The sequence below is a fragment of the Leptonotus elevatus genome, chromosome 20, assembly GCF_054856555.1.
Source record: "Leptonotus elevatus isolate MCC_2025b chromosome 20, RoL_Lele_1.0, whole genome shotgun sequence".
NCBI classification, from domain to species: Eukaryota; Metazoa; Chordata; class Actinopteri; order Syngnathiformes; family Syngnathidae; genus Leptonotus; species Leptonotus elevatus.
In genome coordinates, this window is record NC_141258.1 from 10,512,923 (window position 1) to 10,527,516 (window position 14,594).

Consider the following 14,594-nt stretch of genomic DNA (forward strand, 5'->3'; position numbering starts at 1 on the left):
ATGTGTGCACATTATCAATTTAAAGTGTCATCTACTGAGCTCATAGTAAAGCTCTGTTTTCAAAAATAAATAATTAACAGAACTTTAAATAAAGTTTTCAAGTGATTGACAGGTGTATCTAGGTGGAATAATGACACGTTGGATCAAACCATTCTGGTATGGGGAGATGCTGTTTTTTTATGACACTGAAATTGAATAGCCTACTGAATATAAAATTCATTTTATGAACTTATATATATATATATATAAAATAAATATTTACATTTACTTTTTAAACATATTTTAAAATCTCATGTAACCCCTGGGGTGCCTTCAAATACCCCCCTTTGAGAACCACTGTGTTAAAATGTTGCCCAAATCTTTTCATTGCCAAAGCGGTTACTAATTCACCTTTGTGCATTAGCAATGTTAGCATACTGTACAGTATTTATAAATGAGGAGTTACATTAATGGTCAAAAATTGACCATCACACTGCAGAAAAGCTTGCTAATGTGTATTATCATATTAACTCCTTAAGATAATGAAAGTGACTCTTTTGGAGAGACATACCATCACATGACAGATGAAACTTTAAGATAGTGTCGCTTTTGCTTTGAACTTTCGAGTCTCATTTCCGGCAGTCCAATTTGGCCTCTCAGCCGATAACGGAAACAAAGGCGGGTAATTAAAATGAATTCAATTCTATTTGTGGCCACAGGCTTGGCCACCACCGCACTTTTATTCATTCTGCCCGCCCGTGTGTATTTAGGCGACTGGCAGACAGCGCGAGAGAAAGCAAGTCGGATGGGGAGCAGACTAATGGAATAGCTGAGTGGAAAGCAAGGAAGAACAAAAAGACAGTCCATCTATTTGTGTGTGCATAGCTGTGAATTGATTTTCAATAGCAGCGGCAGAGTGCATGTATCCGGGAGCATTGTGCAAAAAGCATTAGATTGTAAAGGGACCCCCCAGCAGGTTGCGGAGTCAACCAAGGTCTCGGTTTATCACTGATTTGTATTCAAGGTGAAATGTGGTCAGAGCTGAAGGCTTGAATATAATGGAGGGAAAAAATCAGAGTACATGAAATTGGACGTTTTACTATCCGCAGGCTTCCTCTGTCACGTTTCGCTGTAACAAAAGGTCAGACTCACAGCTCGGCTCAGTCAATATCAGACGGCTTGCATCCTAATGAATGTATCTGATGAGATCTTATTTCTGTCCACTCAGCACTCCTCAGCTCAGCCATGTGGTAAAAGAAAAAAATACAGTGGGTGGTGAGGCTATTTGCACTTTTTCAAGTCTTATCGACCTCTTGGCGAGTCACAAGAAATTGGTGTGATGGGAGAATTGATCATCTCCTGGAAATAAGTGTTAAAGCAATCAACAGATTAGAAATTGCTTTTTATCACCTTGACATTGAAGCTCTCAATTATTCATGGCAATGGATTTATATATATTTCTACTGCTACCTAACAAAAACAATTATTTATTTTCATTTCCTTCCAATGTTAGTTAGTAAATCATCTTGCTCACCAAAAGTCTTTGCAGCCCTCTAGTGGACACAAATTGATTTTCTGCTGCTTGAGGGTTATATGGGGTTAGGGGAAAGGCAGGCACAAACTGCAATAATTAACAAAACACAAATGTTCCTTAATCAATGCAGAGTTTCTGCAGGTTTATATATATATATATATATATATATATATATATATATATATATATATATATATATATATATAAAGAGGCTCAGTATTATAAAACAATATTTTAAGAACATTTGTGAAATGTTGGCTACACTGTATATTAAAACATAATGCTTCAACAATATGCTGGTGTATAAAATAAATAGAATATTGTAGAAAAGCCAATTATTTTAGTAATCAATTCAAAAAGCAAAACTAATTTACATTCACTCGATGTTCCTTAATCAATGCAGAGTTTCTGCAGGTTTATATATATATATATATATATATATATATATATATATATATATATATATATATATATATATATATATATATATATATATATATATATATATATATATATATATATATATATATATATATATATATATATATATATATATATATATATATATATATATATATATATATATATATATATATATATATATATATATATATATATATATATATATATATATAAAGAGGCTCAGTATTATAAAACAATATTTTAAGAACATTTGTGAAATGTTGGCTACACTGTATATTAAAACATAATGCTTCAACAATATGCTGGTGTATAAAATAAATAGAATATTGTAGAAAAGCCAATTATTTTAGTAATCAATTCAAAAAGCAAAACTAATTTACATTCACTCAACTCGAAATACTTTACAGCCCACCCAATATATACAAATATTTATATACATATTCCTATTTAACATTCTGATTTACTGAGATGGTGACTAGTTGTTTTTAAATTAGCTGCAAGTTATCATCAAAAAATATAAACAAAAGAAAAAAAATCTTGTATCATACACCTAACAGGAAATACGCTTTTTGCATTGAACTACAGTACTGAAATAAATTATATATGATCTAATTTATTGATATGCACCCGTAAGTTTGATGATTGATAGCAGCCTTATTTTAAAATTGTCAAAGTTTCCCAAAGACAATATTGATGTTCATTGAGGACTTAGAATTTTATAACATTTAAACAGTAGATTTTAAGGTTTAATTTTTAAGGATAATTTGGGCCTTAATTTTGGAACATCAAATTTAAATATTTTTAAGAATTAGCAGTGGTTGTGGTATATACAGTATATATAGCCTTTATATTGTATTATCTGATTATGTAAGAGTTCAGTGACTATAATCACCAATTATCAAATTAACACAAATATTTTGAACACTAAACCATTTCAATGGCCACATTTTTCTGCATGTCATTCAACAGGGATTTTCAAAGTGTGGTACAAGAATCAATAGTGGAACAAGTGCTCCCTCTAGTGGTATTCAAATGAACCACTGCCCCAGTACAGTTGAGTTGTATTTAACTTTCAAGTTCAAGTTTTTTTGTTATTGTTTTTTAACATTTTGTTAGATCGTTTTTATTGAAATTTAAGTAATTTTTTATGAAGACTTGAGCCTAGTATGTTACTTTATTTTCATGTTAGTCTTTATGATCGTACTTTGAGAATTCTGTATTTTTGAGGTAGTACTTGGCAAGCAAACCACAGGCATGCAGTATTAAGGCAAGTCTTGCAGCGATACACATTGTTATTCAATTTGTACTTTACGCTTTGCACTTCTTGTGGCAGTCCTTCTGTAGACTCCTTGACTAGGTAGAGCTTCTTTATCACGGCTGACTCAGGCCGCAACAAAAGCATCCTAGGCTCCTAAACGCCAGCTGTGCCATTTTGCTGATACTGTGGTCAAACCTGCAAGTAAAGAAATGGCTGCCAATACTAGTCTGGATTTAAGAAACTCTCCACTCGCATGACTGGCACTGCAGAGTCTTCCATCATTTCTATTGCTTCTTGCAGCTTCTTTCTCTCTAATTTGCAATTATTGAGGCAGTCTTTGCATAGGTCGCACGCATTAGCCAGGAAAAACGTTCTATTTTCCATTTTATCTCTCTCGTCAATTGGGGGCGGAGGGAAGGGATTTCTGTCCAGGTTGACTTGTTCCAGATTGTGGAGGTTTGCGATACACCTTGGCACAGAAGTAAATTTGTTGTCAGAGAGACCGAGGTAGATAAGCTCCTTTAAGTTACCGATGCCGGTGGGAAGCATTTGAAGCTGATTGAGACCCAAGTAGAGCTTCTTGAGGTTCTGCAGCATGCCGAGCTCCTTGGGGACTTGCTTTAGACGGTTATTGCACAAATTCAAAACGACCAGGTTCTTCAGGAGGCCCATGGTCCGAGGGATCTCCTCCAGCTGTAGTCAAAAACAGAAAGCTGTCACATGTACGGACCTGGCAATTTTCTCACCAATGGTGATGATTTGACAGTATTTGTGCTATGTCACGCTTGCTTACATATTTGTTTTATTTATTTAGATAAAATATAAAATAGTTGAATAAATTAAGGATTTATATTTTATAAATGAATAATTAAATACAGTACTCAAATAATGTCAGAGTCCAAATTTGTAAGTTGTTAGAATAAGAGAAAAAAGGTAGATGGAAAAAGTGTTTTAAAATACCTAAAAATGCCCCAAAAAAGTCCCAAAAGATCCAAAAAGAGAAGAAAAGTACCATATAATGTACACAAAATTTCCTCCAAAAAGCCAGAACATTTATTTTACTAAAGGCAGAAAAGAAAACATTCAAAAATAAACCATAACATGCCAAAAAAAAGAAGGCAGAAAATTACCATAAAATGTCTTTTGTATTGCCAAGTCAGAAAATGTATTATTAAAAAAAAAAAGGCAGATTTTTTTTCCAAAAAACAACTATAAAATGTCAAAAAACAAAAAAAATAATATTGAAAATAATCACATAATGTACACAAAATAGCCCAAAAAGTCAGAATGTTTTTTTCAGTCAGGAAAGAAAAAGTTGAATAATTAACTATATAAAACATCCCAAAACAAAACAAAAATACCCAAAATAATCATATAATGTTCACAAAATTGCTAGCAAAAAAGGCAGAAAAAATAGCCATAAAATGTCCAAAAATGAAGAGGAGAGGCAAAAAAAGTACCATATGTCCATACCGTTTTGTTTGTCACAAAGATTTTGCGGCTCCAGACAGACTTTTTAAAAAAATATTTATTTGGCCTAAAATAGCTCTTTTGACACAGGTTGCAGACCGCTGCACTGGGTGATCAATTCACTGATATAAAACCTACTGTAGACACCATTCAAGGCTGAAAATGTTAAACATACACTTTGTGTGTTTTAACACTGGAATTTTAACACTCCAATTATTGCTTTGATGAGAAACATAACCCCGTATTGTACTCACATAGTTGCTGTGCAGGTCCAAAACTTGCATGTTGATGAACTCATGAATAAAGTCAGGAAGGCTGATGATGAGGTTCCTGCTCAAGATCACTTCATCCACTCGGAACAATTTATGGATGCTTTCTGGCACTGCTTCGAAATATTTGAAAGCGAGATTGAGGCGCTGTCTGCCGTCCGGCAGCAGCTGAACGCAATTTATGGCCATTTGTGAGGTGAATGCCTTGCTTCGTGGAATGACGATTTTCTTTTTCTTGGGGGGCATGCTTCTGCAAGGTCACGTGAAAAGCCTGTCAGTCAACTCAACTACTAATTGCTTGTACACATATTGCCTTAAAATAAATAATATTTAATTAAAGGTATACTTGGCTCATTTAGCCATTTTCAGCAGTTAGGTTAATATTTTGTCTATATTTAATAACTTTATTATTTTTCATGTACATTTAATAACTTTAAAAACAAATTTTGCCACTTGCTGTTAGCTGAAAATGACATCAGGTATGCCCACAGGTAACAACCAATTATGGCTCAAGTCACATGACCAAACCCAGAAAACAGGTGAGACAAAATAGTAACTTTTTATTGCTGAAAATGGCTAAATGAGACAAGTGTCCGTTTAAAGATTTGATATTACAGTATATTTTGAATTATTTTTTAGCCACGTACTTTCAGAGTGTGTAAATTTACCATTAACCAAGAGGTTTCTTACCAGCATTAAGATGGCCTCCAAATGAACAAAATGGTCAGTGTCATCAACTCTGCTGTCAAACTGCAAATGACATAAAAAGACAACCTTGAGTGTGTTGTTTAGTTATTGTGTGCCTGATGTCCTCTGCGTGTCTGGATTCACCTGAACAAGAATTGCTTTTGTTTTCATGTGTTTCCTAGCAACTGTTGCAGGTGTGATTGAGGAACACTATGTGTAAATAGTGGTTTAAAAATCTGACACCGTTACTGGGAAAATTCAGTTCCTGATTAGGAAAATATTCTTACATTTTTAAACAATATTAAAATATAAATTAAACCACTAATTATTTTACTTACATGTGAAATTATTTGTAGTGTTCTGCAGCTCTGAGGGGACCAAACAATTGCGATTCCTGGAATTTCTTTGCCTGGCATTGAACAAAAACAGAAAGTTGAGCAAACATAAATTGGATTAATGGGATCTTAAAACACAGCCAGAAAATGACAGTTAAATAAATTGTCCTTTTAATCTATTAAGGCTGGTGCAATGTCACTGTATTGGGCATCAATCAGTCTAAGAGTGTTAGATATATTTCTAAACTACATATATTTTCAAAATGTAGAAATAAAAAACTGTAGAAGTATTTTTTTGTACACAACAACCCAAAGTTGGGTAAAATTGACCCAAGTTAGTGGGTTGGTCCAATTTTTGAGCCAGTACTTCCCTTGATTTATTTAACACACTTGTAAATCTTTTCTGACAGCCTAAGCCATTATCCTCAATGAACACATTCATTACACCTATACAAAATGCTAACATTTTAACATGCTTTATGTGTCTCGGTTCAAAGGTTTTTGTCGATTTAATTGCTTGGTTAAATTTGACCTGGGCAGGCCGTAAGGGTTAAATAAATAAATAAATAAATAAATAAATAAATAAAAGACTTGGCCATGTCTGGAGAAGTGCAGTTTGCGTTTAAGGATGCACTAAGCGATGGAAACTTACCTTTTTCCATTCACTTCTGCTGAGTATGACAAGTTTCCAGTCTGACCCAGTTTCCATCATGAATATGATTCCGCTACTACACAAACATATCTCTTTCTTTCTCTCTCAGGCACACAGACACAGTCACCAGCATGCATTATGGTATCACTGTGTTCAAACTTACAAAATAGAAAAGTGGAACTACTGTAGCCTACAAATAATTACTTGAAAATATCATTTCTATATTTCGAATTTAGAGTTATTAGAAATTTGTACTCACACTGCCGTCCGCTTTTTATTAGGCTGTGTTGACCATTTGCCGGTCTTCCAAAATTGTCTCGCGTGGCTAACGCTAACTAGCCTAGCAGGTGTGAACGCTTTTGACGCCAAATAGACAAAGGAATACAGACAAAAACTAACTAACGGACCCACCCAACTAGATGTGGTTAAAGGCGCGAGAAGCGCTGGTGACGAAAAATTGTGTGTGTTCATCTTTTGTTTGGCCACGAAAGGTTTTTAATTCAGTCACCTTCAGTACTTTAAATGTGTGATGTCATAGCGCAGCTTTCTCGTTTAGGTGGATGTGTTCACAGACACACAAAAAAGTTGCACATTTCAAAACTAACGGGAATGTAAATTAGTACTGTACTTCGTTGCTGTACTTCTGTAAAATTTTCAGGTATTTGTACTTGAGTATTTTTCTGACAGCTTATATTTAGTTTCTCATTCAATAACACTACAAAGTATCCAAACTATAGAATAAAAGTTAAATAAGAATACATTATTCCCCATTATTGTTTTAATTGCTCACGTTGTGCGCAATACTGAACCCATCGAAACATTAAAATAACCCTGAATAATAATAATTCTAAAATGTGTTTCAATACCTTATTTGTCATTTTTCTCCGTTATTGTAGTCACCCCACCTCCCACCCCCTGTTTAATATTAATTTGTTTCAATTACAACACAGCTGTTTCTTATAACAGCTGTTTCCTATAGAGTGCAAATTATTGCGTTGAAATGAGGTGGGCTGTTTGTTATGACGTGTTCCGTGATCGTCATTGTCATCTTGGGAGTAAAACGGAACGTTACGTGCCACACACAGTGACACCACCTTACCACCAGATGGCAACATATTTCACCAAAACACTTTTAGTGCGCCCTTGACGGTTGCATTTTATCCTCTTACATGCTGTATAAGTTCAACAAATATTTATTATGACGCCTTATACATAGAAAAACGATCTCTACCCAGAATTTACCTACCTTTAAATGAATTTTAAAATAAAATACTGTACACTACAGTATTAGTTACATCACTCTTGTTCTGTGTTATAGTAGGTATAGCCTACTGTCAGTAGTAAGTAAATTTTTTGTTTAAATAAAGCTTTACAAAATCGTTGACCAAACATTTGCATGTCTCGGATTTAATAGAAAACAAACACAGCAACTAGTCAACTAAGTAAACAATCATTAATAATGGTGATTACCTCTTCTGTATCCACTCACAACATCATTGGTTGGTTATTGGTGACAATTTCATCAACAATGATCATATTTACACAGTTTAAATGTACTCATTCATGTCGTGTATTAAAGCGACTAATAGTAGCTGCCACATTTGCGTGCGCACACACGAAAAATAAAATGATAAATCTTATTTTTGAGCCTTATCCCGTTCAGGATCAACATATGAATTCCTCCGCAAGGCCTTTGTAACCGAGCAAATTATTGTTTATGCCTCTTGAGTCCAAACAAACAACTTAAGTGGGCTGAAGAATTATAGCCTGCTGGACATGTTTCGGAATGCAGGCACCATGGACGCAGACCTTGTTTGTCAAAGCTTCAAAATGCTTGTGGCTTTCCCGCCCTCAAACTATATGCCCGGTATGTTGTCTTTCCTTCAGTCGTGGCTGTTTCAGAAGGCCAGATTCTTTTTTGCGGACGCTTGATCGCGTTCCATTGACCATTGACGACACAATATTTATAAAGGAAAGAAAATGGAGCAGCCTCCATTGGCATTTGTCAGATGCCTGCCTGTGATAAATGTAGGTGGGAAATGGGCCAGTAGTCATAAAATCGTTAAGAACATATATTTTTTTTTACTTGGCTCAAAAAGTCATTGTGCATATACAGTATGATGTAATTGATATTACAGAATCTGTTTCTCTTTAGTCTACTTGGCCTTGAGATCCACGGAAAAGCAGATCTTAGCAATGGCAGACAAATAAATCTTCATAGTGAAATGCTTTATCAGTTCATGCAGGTCCGTAACAGCCAAGTGTGAGGCAACCACCCCCGCCCCCCCAGACCAAACACTTTTATCTGAATGTTACAATTATGAATGAACTTTGTTTTTATCTAATAGCAGCAACAATGCTATTTATTAGCCTGCTGATAGCGCTTTGCATCCTGCGTTAGCATTTAGCTAACAGTTAATTTGGCGAAATATACAATGTGTGCGTGTATTATTTTTTGTCAGTTTTACTGTAAACCTTAACTTGGCGTGTCAGTAAACAGCTTTAATCAAGCTAACATTGATTCTTTTCGAAGAACTGTTCGCTATGTGTCAAACTGCCCACCTCACAGTTAGCTTGCGCAGAATATTAGCGATAGTATATGACAGGTACGGATACACCCCTACTCTTCATATTTGATGTGTGTCTGACCTCATTTTAGTTGAGGTAAAGAAATAAAAGTTGTGTTGTTCCCACGATTAAACACGATTGTCCTCTACTGGACACTCTGTTGTCCAGTGTTTCCGAATTTGTAGCCTGTCTCTCCATCTGGTGATTTAGTTCTACGCTCTCATTATGTTGGTTTGTTTCTGCTCAAGCTGCGCATTTGTGCAACCACACAGGATATCCTGTTTGTGTGATTGGGAGGAGATGATGACATGAGACATAATGGTTGTTGAGACATGCACCGGTTTCGTGTCTAACAATAGGTTTTGTTTTCCTCTTTTTAAGCGGTGACATCACTTGTTTATAAGTGAGGGGACGTCTGCGAAGTCCGCTGTTTTGTCTTCACACGTTTGACAGCACTTTGTCAGATAATCAGTTCCTCACTGTTTAAAATAAATGTAGAACTTGGCATTGCTTCATGCACGTGTCAGCGTCTTTTTTCTGAAATATTTCAGCGGGCGTACTGTTAGTAAACCTAACACTTATCTCCCCTCTCATTGACTTACCACACGCCCACACACCCTATGCCAGCATGGAGATAACTGAAACATTACTTAGGAGGTCAAATATTATTCAAAACTACCTTTATAAAAGAAATATAGTATAAAAAATTTGATCCTAATGCGATTAAACTTAAATCAACGTTATGGTATGATGTATTATACTGAATAATACTGGTGGTGTTGGATATGTAGAATTTCCACATTGCAAATCTTTTTATGCATTTCCTGGCCACAGCCACTTGGATTGCATCGAGACGCAGCACCACTTTTAACCCAATTGCAGTCGGTTATTTGAGATTTGCCACACATGGGACTCATTTTCCTGTCAGGGGGGGGGGGGGGTTGCTATTAAATTATAGCATAATAAGAAGAAGGTGCTATGAGATGGTGTAGCTTAAAGTGTTGACAGTTAAACGCCAAATAGTAAAATGCAATGTAGCCAATAGGACTGGGGATGGGGGAATAGGAGTAATTTAAGATACAATCTGTTCAGGGTTGTGCCCTTTTGAGGCACCAGAATGTTTTTACAATGAGAGGTGAGGAAAAGGTGGAGCTGAGGAGTGAGACGTTTTTTCAACAAAGCATACCTTGCTTTATTGACTCTTTTACAACATACAGTACAAAACAAGCAAGGAAAAGTAACAATTGGGGCCATACATACTTCATCTGCAAAATATTGAGGTAATAAATCAAATAATATGTGCCTGCTTTGCTACGCAGCAGGCCCATAATAAGAAGTGTCTTCTTATTGCACGTCCTCCCTGCTGGATGTTAAAAAGAATACACACTTTTATGCTACCCTCCATATGCAGTTCACAATCAAATTTTCAGTTACAATGAAACTTAAAAAAATAATAATAATAATATGTGCGTGATACATGCTTTTAGTGGAAAACACAGGCATAGTGACCCACTATTGGATTTTGAGAAGCAGAGAGGCCCAAATCACACACATGGTCCTTGTTAGGTGATCCCCATTAAGGGCATTGTGGTTTGGACGAAACTTTACATTTCACAGTTTGAAACGACATTTGAAAAAGGTTTCTGCTCACAACTGGATGACAGCATTTATTCATTCGATCCATTGTCGAAAACAATACACACACTGAACTTGCAAGCATATTGCATTCACTTGAAAAAAGAAAAACTCCTGTTTTTCTGAGGAGCTTCATTTTTGTGTGTATTTTTTTTCGTTTTTCTGAATTTATTTTCTGTCATTAAAATATATTCCAAAAAAAGGGAAAAAATATTCAGAAAAACTGGGAAAAACTTATTAAAAAAAAAATATATATATATTCCGAAAAACAGAGCACCAGATTCTGTTTTTCTGAGTAATTTATTTTCTTTTTCTTTTTTTTTTACCTCTAAACTACAAGTAACTTGTTTCAGACTCGCTAATGGCGGACACTATCATGCCGATCATTTGATCATGTTCGTATACTTACCTTAACTGAGCCAGTTAAGTGATACAGTTGAAGGTACGCTGAGGGTATGCGGAAAAGTGTCCGTCATTAGCGAGTCTGTAGCAATTCACTTGGAGTTCAAGAGGTACAAAAAAAACCTCCGACATTTCCCCCCCCTGTTTTTATTAAATAATTTTTTGCCCTGTTTTTCCTGAATATTTGTTTCTGTTTTTCTGAATATTTTACTCCTCCCCTTTTTTCAGAATAATTTTTATGACAGAAAAAAATCGGTAAAACAGCAAAAAAATATTCAGAAAAACAGAGAAAAAAAATACACCAAAAAGAAAGCTCCCCGAAAAAGAGTTGGGGAACTGGAATGCGTTAAATGTCATCAGTTTTCATTAATATACGCTCACGTTTGGAAATGTTTGTCATATTGTGTTGCGGCACTGAGTAAAATCATAAAGTTTGATTTGAAGAGCTCAAATCACATTATATTCAGTGTAAAGCTAATGCTACACATTCTAAACATTGCTAAAGGCTGTAATATGCATGCCAGGCCACTAGTTGGCAATGCCACTTTAACATGCGAATGCAAATTTTCACAACGGTCTTATTAGAGTAAACAGACATAGACATAATAATAAAAATAAAAAAAGTTAATGTAGTTAATTTATGACGTTTTAGTTAAAATTTGCATGCATCCAGTTAGAAAAAAAATAAATAGTGGAATTTAAAAGGTACCCAACTGCATTGATTACACTATTCCACTTGATAGTGGAAGCAGTGGGGGAGGAGAAGGAATGTGGTGCCTTTGCGTCTGGGTTTCAAATTCAGTTGCTGCTTTTCCATGCCTCAATCCAAAGACTGAAATGGAAATAAGACACCAAAGCACTTTTACACTGTGAGACTAGCACAACGTGCTTATCACAAATCCAAAGAAAAACGTATGGTTTGAAGTAATCAAACACATGTTGCTGTTTGTTGGTAGTTCTGCCAGATTTACAATATTTGCCTTTTTGCGTAGTTTATCGCATACGTAGCTGCAGGCCTGTATTTGCCAGTGTGCGCATGTCGCTGTTAAATTGACTGTTAAAACACAAGATGAAAGCATCTGACAAACTTGACAGTGCGAGGGTTGCAGTCTAAGGGCTAATCGCTACTTTATTATCAACTGTCTTGAGTTGTGGTGAGTGTAAATTGCAGTGTGGCACACAAAAACAGACGGCGCACAGATGTTGCGTGGCGATAGAAGGCTGGGGACACACTGGAAGCAAATCTCATGAATTACATTAGGTCACACGCATGTTTGTGTCGCAAATGAGAAACAGCCATTAGATGTAAAAATATATCAAAATAGTTTTGTATGAAGATACTGTCATCACAATAGGCAAATGATGTGTTGAACATGGCTTATTATTTTTGGGGTGTATGTCCACTTTTAATTTAACAGTAATGTGAAACAAGTGGTCAAAACTCGTATTGTTGTCCGTTGTGGGGTTATACTTTATTTTCACCAATAGCTTGGGGGAAGAATGATGTTTTGTTTTTTTTTGCCATAAAATTTCTGACATTTTTGGTAATTTTGCAGCTTTCTTCTTTTGTTTTTGGACATTTTATAGTTTGAACATTTTCCTCTCTTTCTTTTTTTCTTTCTTTCTCTTAAAAATAAAAATAGATAATTTCCAGACTTTTTTATGATCACTTTTTGGAAAATTTTAGGTAATTAAAAAATATTTTTTCATCTTTTTCTGACAATTTAAACATTTGGACAGATTTTTTTTGAATATTTAATTCTACATGATTTTTAATCTAAAGCATTAATTCATTTGAAAAATATTTTATCAAATATAATACGAATAAATTTGTTTTAAAAATAACAACTATTAATTTCTATTAATTATTTTTTAGAGATCCACAGGGAGCCACAGGTAGAGCCACATATGGCTCCAAAGCCACAGGTTACAGACCCCTGTTATAGGGGGTACACACATGCCGACAGTCGGGCCAAATTTGAGCATTTTCCCTTCCTTCCGATCAAAGTCGGCAATAGGTTAAGCAGAATTGTGTTATTCTACAATTATGCTAACCTGATCAAGCTAACAGCTACATATGGCTTTTTATTTTTATTTTTACTTTAATGCTAATTTAAGACACAACGTTTAACTAGTTTCATACCTGATAAACTGACATGAGATAACCTCTTATAGGGTACACACATACCCACAGTCGGGCCGAATTTGAGCATTTTTCCTTCAGCAATAGGCTAGGCATAATTGTGTTATTCTACAAATATGCTAACAAGCTAACTAGCTAGATATGCCTGTTTTTGAACTCTTAATGCTAATTTAAGACGTGTTATATAGTGTAGGTGCCGCTATGTGACAATGAATAGAATTTCTAAACTATCAATGTTATCTACGGTGTTTGTGTCGTGCTGTATGTCTCGAAACAAGTCAGTCAATATGCTGCCTTATCCCAATGTAAACTTGACCATCATTGCCTTGGAAGGCTTCATTACAAAGTGAAATCAAAGTTTGTATCAAATTATGTACAGTAATTTCAGATCTGAACAACAGACTATAAATAAGAAAACTATATTTACATAGTAAGACAAAATTAGGAGAGATATGTTGCTTTTCATAGCTGCTGTTCACCAAAAAGTATCTGAGCATACACCGTGCCATTTCGCGACGCCTTTGCTTCCGGGATCGACTTCACCAGATCCAACTCTGCGTAGGTCAGATTTTCCTCCACTATCTTTGGCTGAGGATTTGAAGACAGAGTAGAGGAAATGAGTATAATGGAGGATATATAAAGACCATTTGCCATGTATTTGTCTTGTATACAACACAATGGCCACTGAAAACAAATGGAAGTGATTACTGGATGGTTTCCAGTCATTTGGTATCAATAATAAAATTGTCAAGATCAGCAAAAGAGAACATTGTTGGAAATATGATTTGCACTCACCAAAACTACTTTCCTTGGTTGTGGTTTTAAAAGTTTGGGTTTCCTTGCTTTGTCTCCAATGGGAACTGCAGGAGTGAAACAAAGGTTGTTGTTTTTTTTCTCCCCTCCAATTTAAAACAATGACAGCATAAAACAGAACAATGAGCTGTGGCTCCGAAAAAGAGCAACAATCAGCATTCTATGGTCTGAACCCCCCCAAACCATCAACTATTGCGGAGTCATGTGTCACCATCTTTCATATTTTAGTTGTCTATCAATTTTCCCAATGTGGAGAAAGAGCAACAGAGGAATAGATCTGATAGACAGCATTCCAGCTGCTAATTAACAAGTGCAACCACGATGTGGTTTGCTTGGATTGAGAACGTTAGCTTTAGTCGACAACGCCATTACTCAAGTTTATACTTGAAAATGCTGAATGCTTGCTAACCAAAGCTATTTTTACTT

At 35.2% G+C, this 14,594-nt stretch overlaps 2 protein-coding genes across 12 annotated transcripts in view; both read right to left on the reverse strand.

Moving 5' to 3' along the window:
• Positions 1-1,263: 1,263 nt before the first annotated feature.
• On the reverse strand, positions 1,264-7,510 carry lrrc18b (leucine rich repeat containing 18b). 7 transcript variants are annotated; one of them, XR_015091723.1, is made up of 7 exons: positions 6,608-7,151; positions 5,959-6,029; positions 5,624-5,683; positions 4,919-5,183; positions 3,244-3,887; positions 1,514-1,600; positions 1,264-1,338 (listed from the first exon to the last, which is right to left on the reverse strand). XR_015091723.1 is itself a non-coding variant. In XM_086064628.1 (6 exons), the coding sequence occupies exons 5-6, from the start codon at positions 5,177-5,179 to the stop codon at positions 3,417-3,419; spliced, it is 732 nt and encodes a 243-aa protein (XP_085920754.1). In that variant the 5' UTR covers positions 5,180-5,183; positions 5,624-5,683; positions 5,959-6,029; positions 6,608-6,709; positions 7,474-7,510; the 3' UTR covers positions 2,179-3,416. The 7 variants fall into 7 exon arrangements, 6 of the variants coding, with proteins under 6 accessions (XP_085920754.1, XP_085920755.1, XP_085920758.1 ...); XM_086064628.1 differs by lacking the exons at positions 1,264-1,338; positions 1,514-1,600 and adding an exon at positions 7,474-7,510 and having other exon boundaries at positions 2,179-3,887; positions 6,608-6,709; XM_086064629.1 differs by lacking the exons at positions 1,264-1,338; positions 1,514-1,600 and having other exon boundaries at positions 2,179-3,887; positions 6,608-6,683; positions 6,867-7,151.
• A 2,923-nt stretch (positions 7,511-10,433) lies between these two features.
• The window catches only part of vstm4b (V-set and transmembrane domain containing 4b), a 40,872-nt gene continuing 36,711 nt past the window's right edge, over positions 10,434-14,594 (reverse strand). For all 5 annotated transcript variants that reach the window (XM_086065013.1, XM_086065012.1, XM_086065016.1 and 2 more), the window contains 2 exons: positions 14,151-14,215; positions 10,434-13,943 (listed from right to left, as the gene is read on the reverse strand). In XM_086065013.1, the coding sequence (XP_085921139.1) occupies positions 13,818-13,943; positions 14,151-14,215 (191 nt within the window). In that variant the 3' untranslated portion in view covers positions 10,434-13,817. The remainder of the gene's footprint in view (positions 13,944-14,150; positions 14,216-14,594) is intronic.

Excerpts from the sequence above, each read along its gene's own strand:
- lrrc18b (XM_086064628.1), bottom strand. The coding sequence starts at position 5,179 with ATGCCCCCCAAGAAAAAGAAAATCGTCATTCCACGAAGCAAGGCATTC. Across the intron at positions 3,888-4,918 it reads TGGACCTGCACAGCAACTAT|CTGGAGGAGATCCCTCGGAC; the intron begins GTGAGTACAATA and ends TTTTGACTACAG.